Source organism: Cucurbita pepo, chromosome 16, assembly GCF_057944985.1.
Source record: "Cucurbita pepo subsp. pepo isolate OVF chromosome 16, ASM5794498v1, whole genome shotgun sequence".
Lineage (NCBI taxonomy): Eukaryota > Viridiplantae > Streptophyta > Magnoliopsida > Cucurbitales > Cucurbitaceae > Cucurbita > Cucurbita pepo.
In genome coordinates, this window is record NC_141813.1 from 1,294,394 (window position 1) to 1,305,964 (window position 11,571).

Below are 11,571 nucleotides of genomic sequence, written 5' to 3' on the forward strand. Positions count from 1 at the left end.
ACACATTTCTGAAGCTTGGACATCCAACTCACTGCTGTTCCATCTATAGTGTAGATATACCCAGATGTGCTCTTGCTGGAGTCTACATCTCCACTCAGATCAGCATCCACAAAACCTTGCAGAACTACTTTGCCATTGCCATAACAAAGTGTAGTATTGGATGTACCTCTCAGATATCTCAGAAGCCACTTCACAGCTTCCCAATGTTCCTTCCCTGGATTTGCCATGTACTTGCTAACAACTCCCACTGCATGTGTTATGTCAGGTCTAGTGCAGACCATAGCATACATCAAACTCCCAACTGCAGAAGCGTACGGAACTGATGCCATGTGCTCACGTTCCTCAACTGTCTTGGGAGATTGCCCCTTTGACAATTTAATATGATTTGCCAAGGGGGTAGTCCTGGGTTTAGCGTTATTCATCTTGAATTTGGACAACACCTTCTCAATGTACTGCTCTTGGGATAGATTTAATGTGCCAGCAGATCTATCTCGAGAAATCCTCATCCCAAGGACCTGCTTCGCTGCACCTAAATCTTTCATCTCAAATACTGAAGACAAGCTTGCCTTCAGGTGGTTTATCTCCCTCATACTTGATCCAGCAATTAGTATATCATCCACATACAGGAGTAGAAACACATAAGAATCAGTGTATTTCTTGAGGTAGCAACACTGATCCTTTTCACTTATGTGGAAACCACTCTTACTCATGAAGGAGTCAAACTTCTTGTACCATTGTCTCGGTGCTTGTTTCAGTCCATACAAGCTCTTATTGAGCTTACACACCATGTGCTCCTTGCTTGGAGCTGCAAATCCTTCGGGTTGTTGCATATAGATCTCCTCATCTAGATCTCCATGTAAAAATGCCGTTTTTACATCCATTTGCTCAAGGTGCAAATTCTCCGATGCAACAATACTCAGTAGAATTCGGATAGTAGTTAATTTCACAACTAGAGAAAAGATCTCAGCATAATCAATGCCTTTTCTTTGTGAATATCCTTTAACTACTAACCGAGCCTTAAACCTCCTTCTGCCATCTGGTTCAACCTTGATTTTGAACACCCATTTGTTCAACAGAGCTCTCTTTCCTGTAGGCAACTCAGTCAGCACCCACGTATTATTCCTTTCAAGTGAGCTCATCTCATCATCCATGGCTTGCTCCCACTTAGTTGAATCTTCCACTTGTAGGACCTCATCAAAGGACTCTGGTTCTCCTTCGTCAGTCAGCAACAGATAGTGTAATGAGGTTGAATATCTGTCTGGTGCTCTGGTAGTTCTGGATGATCTTCTCAACACCTGCTCAGGTGCAACTTGCTCCACGTCTGGTTCTTCAGCAATAGGATCAGCCACGTCTGGTTCTTCAGCAATAGGATCAGGAGTTTCTTGAGCTTCTGTTGTACCATCACTGTGTGAATTTTCTTGCCACTCAAATTCAACTCCCACTTGCTTCGTAGTCTCAGAGTTTATCTTCTCTCTGTCCTTGTACATGACATTTTCATCAAAGGTCACATCACAGTGTCTTAGGATCTTTATATTTTTCTCATCCCAAAACCTATACCCGAACATGTCAGAGCCATAGCCTATGAAGTAGCATTTCACAGCCTTAGCATCAAGCTTATCTCTCTTCTCTGGATCAACATGAACATACGTAGTACAGCCAAAGGTTCTCAAGTGAGAGTACTTGAGTTCTTTTCCTGTCCATACTTCTTCGAGCAATTTGAACTTCAAGGGTACTGACGGCCCTCTATTAATCAAATATGCTGCTGTGTTCACAGCATCAGCCCAGAATGTCTTTGGCAATCCAGAATGAATCCTCATGCTTCTTGCTCGCTCATTCAAGGTTCTGTTCATCCTTTCTACAATACCATTTTGTCTTGCCTTACCGGGAATTGTTCTTATTAATCTAATTCCCTCAGCTGCACAAAATGTTATAAACTCTGATTTGTTGTACTCTCCTCCATTGTCAAACCTCAGGCATTTGATCTTCAAGCCGGTCTGATTTTCAACTTCAGCTTTCCACTTCTTGAAGGTGGTAAACACATCTGACTTGTGTTTCAGAAAGTAAACCCATACCTTCCTGCTGAAGTCATCGATGAAGGTGACGTAGTACCTTGATCCACCAAGTGATGAAACTGGAGATGGTCCCCAGACGTCTGTATGGACCATTTCCAACCGCACTTTCTTCGGTTCTCTGGCAGCCTTTGTGAAACTAACTCGTTTCTGTTTGCCCATAACGCAGCTCTCACAAAGACCCATATCAACAGATTTTAAGCCTTCTAAAGCTCCTTTCGCAGTCAGCATCTTCATTCCTTTGACGCTCATATGTCCAAGTCTATTGTGCCATAGACTTGAATTGGAAGCACTCTCAGCAGCAGCAGTCATGTTTATACACTCTGCAGTAGTGTATAAGGTTCCGGATTTTGTGCCACGCGCAACAACCATGGCGCCTTTCACAATCTTCCAGGAACTCTTTCCAAACTCTGCTGCATAGCCTGTGCTATCCAACTGACCAATAGAGATCAGGTTCTTCTTGAGACCAGGAATGTATCTGACATCTTGTAATGTCCATTGATTTCCTGCTGGAGTTTGTATGGAGACATCTCCCTTTCCTTCAATCTCCAAGGTTTTATTGTCGGCAAGATACACCTTCCCGAAATTTCCTGATTTGAAATTTCGAAACAATTCCTTACTTGGAGACGAATGGAACGATGCACCTGAATCCAAAATCCAGGATTCAGCTGGGCTATCCACACTAAGGATTAGAACGTCCTCAGCATCTTCTGTTGTGTATATAGAATCATCATCATCTTCAGATTTATGATTCTGCTTCTTCTTTAGCTTTGTACAATCTGTCCGAAAGTGTCCTTTTCTCCCACAGCTCCAACACGTTACGTTGGATTTGTTTGGAGATTTTCCCCGGTTCTTTGATTTTGAACGCCCATGTTTGTTTGAGCTCTTTGATTTGCTTCTTCCCCTTCGATCAACACTGAGAGCATTGCCTGATGAATCTCCAGTTTCCCGTTTGCGAATACTTTCGCTGAGAACTACATCTCGAATTTCATCAAACTTCAGTTTATCAGATCCTCGGGAACTGCTGATTGCGGCAACAACAGTATCCCATGACTCGGGTAAGGATGACATCAAAATCAACGCTTTAATTTCATCTTCGAAATTAATTTCCACCGAACCCAGTTGACTTATGATCATATTGAATTCATTTATATGATCCGCAACACGTCCACCTTCAGACATCTGTAGATTGAACAATCTACGCATCAAATACACCTTGTTCATAGCCGACGGTTTTTCATACATATTTGACAGCGCCTTCATCAGATCTGACGTTGTCTTCTCCTTGATGATGTTAAACGCCACGTTTCTGGATAGCGTCAACCGGATCATCCCTAAGGCTTGTCGATCCTTGAGCTTCCACTATTCCGTGGTCATGGTATCCGGCTTCACCCCCAACAGAGGTTCGTGAAGATCTTTCTGGTACAGATAATCTTCAATCTGCATCTTCCAGAAACCGAAATCGGATCCATCGAACTTCTCAATTCCAATCTTTGAACTTTCCATCTTCACAGATCGTGGTGAATTTTGCATTGCTCTGATACCAGTTGTTAGGATCGCACAACAACGCACACGCTCGATCTAGATGATCACAAAGAGAAGGATAGAGAGAATTGCAAGGAGAACTCTGGCTAAAAGAATTTTTTATTGATGACTTCAGGCATGTACAACAAGAGAGTACAGAGAATAGAAAAGTACATTTAAAAGCTTTACTGGACGGGATATATATATGGTTCAGTCTACTAAATATAGCTTTACCAGATTTAACCATCTACTATATATAGCTATGTACCATATATAGCTTTACCGGATATAGCTTCACCATATATGGCTTTACCAAATATAGCTTTACCGGATATAGCCATTGACCAAGCTATAAATACAGGGAGCAGACTCCATAACTCAACAATGAGATCGTGCAAAAGATTTTACTGTTTCCTATACTACTGTAATTCATTTTTCCATAGGGCTTTGTGTGACGAGATTTTATTAACTTAATGCCCTATTCTGTGTATGATAAATTAGGGCTCAGAAACGTAAAACTCGTAAGTATATCTCTACAGCTTGTAACCCGTTAGTATAGAGGCAACTCCTATTCTTAAAATGTCTTGGTCCTCTTCTTTTCTACCACTGGTTCAACTTTTGATTCATTCCCTCGTTGTACTACGACTTTGAAGGCTTTGGGTTTTGAGATCCATAGCTTGTTAAGCCCGACGTGATCTTGACATGGGGATTTATTTTTCACCTTCCCATGGTCAAGTTCATTTGGGTTTTCTATTTTCGTATTCGACCGAGTTTTTTCACTAAAATTGAAGAGTTTCAATCTAACAAAATTAATGTCATGCAATTTTATCAACCATGGAAAATGGTAACAACACTTGAAATTAAGTGTTTTCTTGAATCTTATTGTTTCAAAAATTTGTGGACAAAAATGGTATTCTATAACATATAAAATGTACCTTTGAAACTTTTTATATTTTTGATGGGTTTCTATGATTCAAAACTCTTATCTATACATAACAACCCCTTGAGCAACTTTTGTCATAGATGCTTTCTTGATTCTTGATCTGTTTCTATGATTCAAAACTCAAATCTATGGATAACAACCCCTTGAGCAATTCTCGTGTATCCTCGGATTGGAATTTTGAGTTTTCCTTGAAGCTCTTTAATGGCAGATTGGATTGGGGGAATAGATTCTAGACACTGTCATCACTCTATTCCTTCATAGAACTTGTGGGTAATCTTGTTTAGAAGCTGTAGGAACAAGTTTGAAGAGAAATGGTGGAGAATTGCTCTCGAATTAAGAAGAAACCCGAGAGTAGGAGCCCAACGACTAGAATTCTAATTGGAAGTTAGTAGCTCACGGATCGGAGATGATATTTCTGATGGATAATCTAGAAAACTCTTTCTCAAAATCATGACGATTATGGAAGTTTCAATTTCAGTTTAAGCTTTCCCTATAAAGTCTAAAGTTGGGGCATTCATATGGATTAAGAATTGTATTGAGTCGAGCTCCTATCACAAGTAATAACCATTTAGTGTTTGGCTCTCCTAGTCTCATATTTCTTCCAAATTGAGATCAATCGTTAATTATTTCTTCTAAATTGAGATCAATTGTTAATTATTTTCCTTTAAACTTGTTCTTACAGCTTCTAAACAAGATTGAGGGTTGAAATGATATTTCATGATAGGTCCCTAACACAATTGCATGTGTATGCATTTCCTAACCCCAGTAATGGAGTCACTTACCGAGTGTTTCTTAAAATACTCAAGTCATGTGATACTTTCACTTTTCAGGTAAAGACAATACACATTTGCATGGATGATAATGTCGTGGTTATGACCATTGGACTGAAGCTAGGGTAGATAAGGTATTGTTTTAATTTTTCTTTATTGTCTAAGTTTCATGTGGTTTATTTTTCCACTGTAACTATTTTAACGATTTTGTTATAAACATGACATTGTTTTGAAATGTTTTAACTTAGATAGTTTAACGGTCACTAAACATATTTTCTATGCATGGAGGAGAGGATAAGCTATGTATGGTGGACAAGCAATGAGGTGGCTTGAAATGAAGGCAGCCAATTTTTCAAACATTTTAAAAAATTGGCAAAATTTAAAAATTTGAAACACCCTTCAAATAAACGAAAAATGACGATTTCAACAACAAATTCAGCTCCCATACGTATTAATCAACTTTTTAGGAAAATTAAAGTGTGTAACTAAACTCATTTAATAAGTAAATTGATAATAAAATAATATAAATTAACACGGAACTTAAGTGGTGATAATTAGCACGTACTTCTTATTCTGTTTGCGAATACTTTCGCTGAGAACTACATCTCGAATTTCATCGAACTTAAGTTTATTAGATCCTTGTGAACTGATGATTGCGGCAACAACAGTATCCCACAACTTGGGTAAAGATGACATCAAAATCAATGCTTTAATTTCATTCTCGAAATTAATTTCCACCGAACTTAGTTGACTTACAATCATATTGAATTCGTTTATATGATCAAAATCAGATCCACCTTCAAACATTTGTAGATTGAACAATCTCCGCATCAAATACACCTTGTTCATAGCCGACGATTTTTCGTACATATTCAACAACGCCTTCAACAGATCTGACGTTGTCTTCTCCTTGATAATATTGAACGCCACGTTTCTGGACAGCGTCAATAGATCCACCCCAAGGTCTGACGATCCTTGAGCTTCCACTGCTCCATAGTCATAGTATCCGGCTTCTCCCCCAACAGGGATTCGTGAAGACCTTTCTGGTACAAACAATCTTTAATCTGCATTTTCCAGAATCTGAAATCAGATCCATCAAACTTTTCAATTCCAATCTTTAAAGTTTCCATCTTCACAGATCGTAGTGAATTTTGCCTCGCTCTAATACTAGTTGTTAGGATCGCTCAACAATGCACAAACTCGATCAAGATGAACACAAAAAACAGGAGATAGAAAATACAAGGAAGAATATTGGCTCAAGGTTTTATTGATGACTTCAAGTATGTAAAACAAGAGAGAATGCAGGGAAGGAAGAAAAATACATTTTGGAAGCAATACCTAATGGGTATATATACCGTGTTTCAATTTATAGATTAAAGAAATATACCTCTACCAAATCTTTACGAAATATCTACCATATATATTTCTACGGCATCAGACTCCATATCCCAACCGATTGTTACATCAAAAATTTGTTTGTTCTAGGATTGAAAAATGGTGTGGTGGATAATTTGAAAAAAATGAATTAACGCACCTAACTCTCTTAATTAGTCCAAATAGTTTCAAAATATTTTAACTTGAGTCACTCTTGTAGAAGCATATTTCCTATGTGAAGGAGAGGATAAGCTATGTATGGTGGACAAGCAATGGGTTGGCTTGAAATAACGGCACCCAATTTTTCAAACATTTTACAAAATTGGCAAAATTTAAAAATTTGAAACACTCAAATAAACGCAAAATGACGATTCCAACAACAAATTCACCTCCCATACGTATTAATTAACTTTTTATGAAAATTAAAGTGAGTAACTAAACTCATTTAATAAGTAAATTGATAATAAAATAATATAAATCAACATTAATAACAATTCGGAAGATGTCAAATCTACGAATATGTGATGATGCGTATTTATTAATTTAACAACGGTTTATATGAACATGACAAAGGTTTTCCATAACTTTAAGGTGAGAAGAAAAACTTCTTCACCCCTTTTATGATGAACCCTTCCATCAAACAAGTTTATTTTGATCCAAACTCTTCTATTATCTGTCCTACTGCTAAGGTAAATACTGATGCAAAAGTATCAAATCAAACCATTATACGAAGGTCTAGAAATTTCAAGCCTCCTATTTGGAAACATGAATATATTCAATTATTAAACCGTGAATTTAAGATACAAAGGATAAAAATCTTTAAATTAGTTGTTTTCTTTGTTTATTTACATTAAATGTTATAAAGAGTTAGCAATTACTTGTTTGTTGTGTTCAGGGAGAAATATATGTAGAACGCTTCAATGAGCTAAATGAAGAGCTCGGTGTGCTTATGAACAAAATAAAAGATGATCCTCTAAAGCGACTCCAACTCAGTGATACTTTACAACAGAAAATGAGATTAAGGATGTGTTGAAAAGAACATATGAGAAGAGCTATGAATGTGATGATTGGAAAAAAAAAATAACGTGTATGCAACATCACTTAAATTTAGGCTTCTAAGACAATATGGATTAATTGTTTCCCAAGGTATTAACTTTCTTCTCTACATATATTTTTTTTTTTTTATTATAAGAATAAAGATATCAACATTAATTCTCTCAAAAATTAAGTATTGTTAATACTCTTATCATGTTCGTTAAGGCAATGCAAATTTATTAATTTAACAATTTTTTATATTATAATGACAGAGATTTTCTATAATTTCAAGGATGAGACGAAGAACTTTAGCACAAAACTTTATCAGAATTTAAATTGAATGTTATTATTGTATGAAGCCTCAATCTTATGTATAGAAGGTGAAAACATTTTGAAAGAGATGTGAGGACAAGCAATGAGTTGGCTTCAAATCTCTCACGTATTTGGTCAGTAGAATATTTTCTTAAAACATTTACAAATTTAATATATTAAAAAAATAATAATATTAGAGAATAAAGCCAGGTTTGGATCATCTATATATATTAAGCTACCTCTCCTCAGAATTAAATCAACCAACTGTCTTCATTCCTCTTCATCGCCAATTTCTCACTCGTTTTATGATGAATCATTCCATCACACGAGTCTATTTTGGTCAAAACTTTTCATTTATCTGTCCTACCGATAAAGTAAGTAGCGTTGCAAGAGTATCAAATCAAACCATTGTACGACGGTCTGGAAATTACAAGCCTTCTCTTTGGAAACATGAGTACATTGAATCATTAAGCAGTGAATTTAAGGTATGAATGATAGGAATGTTTAAATTAGTTTTCTTTGTTTATTTTACATTAAATGTTAAAAACAGTTAGCAATTACTTATTTGTTGTGTTCAGAGAAAAATATATGTTGAACGATTCAATGAGTTAAAGGAAGAGGTTGGTGTGCTTATGAACCAAATAATAGAGGATCCTCTAAAGCAACTCGAGCTGATTGATACTTTACAACGACTTGGAATCTCATACCATTTTGAGAATGAGATTAAAAATGTGTTGAAAAGAACATACGAGAAGAGCAATGAAAATGATGATTCAGAAAAGAATAATCTGTATGCAACATCACTTAAATTCAGACTTTTAAGACAACATGGTTTCAATGTTTCACAAGGTATAGACTTTTTTCGTCCCTTAATATTTCTTTCTTTCTTCTTCTTTCTTTTTTTATTTTTGTCACGATAAATTATCATCAGGTAATATATATTTCTTACATTTTATAAATGAATTTGATTTTATTTCATTTTAAATGAATTTGATTTTATTTCACTTTAAATGAATTTGATTTTATTTCACTTCAATTTATTCTATTTATTTTTAAATTATTTCAAATTATTTCATTAATGTTAATATGTATAATGGAATAGTGAATATGTCAAATCTACAAATATGTGAAAATGTCAATATGAAAACTTAATACTTTTGTCATGTTGGTTAGATAATGTATACTTATTAATTTAACAACTTAATGACAGATGTTTTCGGTAATGCTAAGGATGAGACCATGAACTTTAGCACAGAACTCTATCGGGATTTAAATGGAATGTTATCATTGTATGAAGCTTCATTCTTATGTATAGAAGGTGAGAACATTTTAGCGGCAGCAAAATATTTTACAATCAACTATTTGGAAAAATACATGAGATCGTGCAAGGATGAATATGAAGCATCCATTATTAGACATGCGTTGGAGTTTCCCATACATTGGAGAATATCAAGATTGGATGCAAGATGGTTCATTGATATCTACGAGAGAAAAGTGGATATGAACCCTATTCTTCTTGAAATTGCTAAATTAGATTTCAATCGAGTTCAATCCATCCACCAAGAAGATCTTAAATATGCATCCAGGTATGACTATGATAAACATATTTGAAGTATTGAAAATAATGGTATGTGGTATTTTTTTTTTCATCAAAACTTTGTTTTGAATCACAAACTTACTTACAAAATTTATTTTTAATAAGAAAAAGAATATTCTAAACAGATGGATGGTTGTATATTACATTAACACTCTTTTGCTGACAAAACATACAAATTAGGTGGTGGAGGAGCATTGGATTTACCGAAAAGTTCAGCTTTGCAAGAGATAGATTAATGGAATGTTTCTTTTGGACCGTGGGTATAGGATTTGAACCTGAGCTCTCATATTTTAGAAGAATGGCCACAAAAATTTGTGCATTAGCAACGACAATAGATGACATTTATGATGTATATGGCACATTAGATGAACTTGAGCTTTTTACGGAAGCCGTAGAAAGGTTAGCAATCTATAAATATATATTTCTTTTACCAAATTATTAATTTCTTTAATTGATAATTTTAAAGAAAACTTTAAAAAATATATATATATATTTTTTTTTTGTTCTCACGAAAGTAATAACTTAAACTTTAATAATAAATTAGTTGTTAAAATTTAAACAATTAAATAAAATATTTATTAAAATATAAATAAAATACCGATTTTAATTGGGAAATATATAAATATTTAACCCTCTCCTAAATTATAATTTTAGGTGGAATGTTGATGCACTGGACCAGCTACCTGATTATATGAAAATATGTTTTCTTGGTCTCCACAATTCTGTAAATGAGATGGCTTTTGAAATGTTGAGAGATAAAGGAATTAATGTGATCCAATACCTTAAGAAAACGGTAAGAATTTGATTATAATAAACTCTTTTAACTTTAAAAATTATCATGTAATTTACTTCCTGAAAAGGAAATTGAATTTTACAGTGGGTAGATCTATGCAAATCTTATTTCTTGGAGGCTAGGTGGTATCACACCGGTTATAAACCAACATTAGAAGAGTATCTAGACAATGCATGGATTTCAATAGGAGGACCACTTCTATTAGTTCATGCATATGCTTCCGAGACATCTCCGATGCTCCAAGACATGGAGAGCTTGGAAAAACATATTGATATAATTCGTTGTTCTTCCATAATTGTGCGACTTGCTGACGATCTTGGAACATCAACGGTATGAACAATAAATCTTGTATCATCATTACAAGCAAACATTTTTTTATTAAAACAATTAAAACCTATGTATAGGAGTAGATAAGTGTATCTTTGAGTTAATTAAATTCCATATAGATTATTCAATTTAACATTTTGGAACATTTATTTACTAACATGATTTTGGGATGGACATTTGATTCAGATCGAATTAGAGAGAGGCGATGTTCCAAAATCAATACAATGTTATATGAATGATACGGGAGCTTCAGAGAATAGTGCTCGTGAACATATAAAACATTTGATTGATGAGACGTGGAAAAAGTTAAATACGGTTGATGTTGAGAATTCATTCTTTCCTCGTGTGTTCATCGAGATAGCTAAAAATTTTGGTAGAATGGCTCAATGCATATATCAACATGGAGATGGACATGGCGCTGAGCACCAAAAAATAAACGATATTGTAATGTCTCTACTTATTCAACCTATTTCCATGCAACCCATTTGATGATGATCCAAGAAGTTGATATAGTTTAGTGTGGGAGCACATTTCTTTTTTCTTTTAATGTACAACTGGTTCTGCCTTAGTTTTTCAAATACTAGGTATAAGTGCACTTTCTATTTGTCAATCGTGGTACTGTATACATACAACGATATTGTCGAGATACACCACAAAAAACTGGTCTAGGTATTTATGAAAAACTTGGTTCATGAAGGTACAGAATGTAGCTTGTAACGCCTCTAATTTTCTTATCTAGATCAGAGATTTTGCTACATGCACGCCTTTGATAATATATGCAAATATATATATATATATATATATATACATATATATAAATGAAAAAT

General features: G+C 34.9%; 1 protein-coding gene across 1 annotated transcript; it reads left to right on the forward strand.

Moving 5' to 3' along the window:
* Positions 1–8,335: 8,335 nt before the first annotated feature.
* On the forward strand, positions 8,336–11,300 carry LOC111777125 (terpene synthase 10). The gene is made up of 7 exons (XM_023656582.2): positions 8,336–8,512; positions 8,606–8,876; positions 9,238–9,613; positions 9,805–10,023; positions 10,279–10,417; positions 10,502–10,747; positions 10,931–11,300. Exons 1-7 carry the CDS (start codon positions 8,336–8,338, stop codon positions 11,231–11,233), a joined length of 1,731 nt encoding a protein of 576 aa, XP_023512350.2. The 3' UTR covers positions 11,234–11,300.
* Positions 11,301–11,571: the final 271 nt, after the last annotated feature.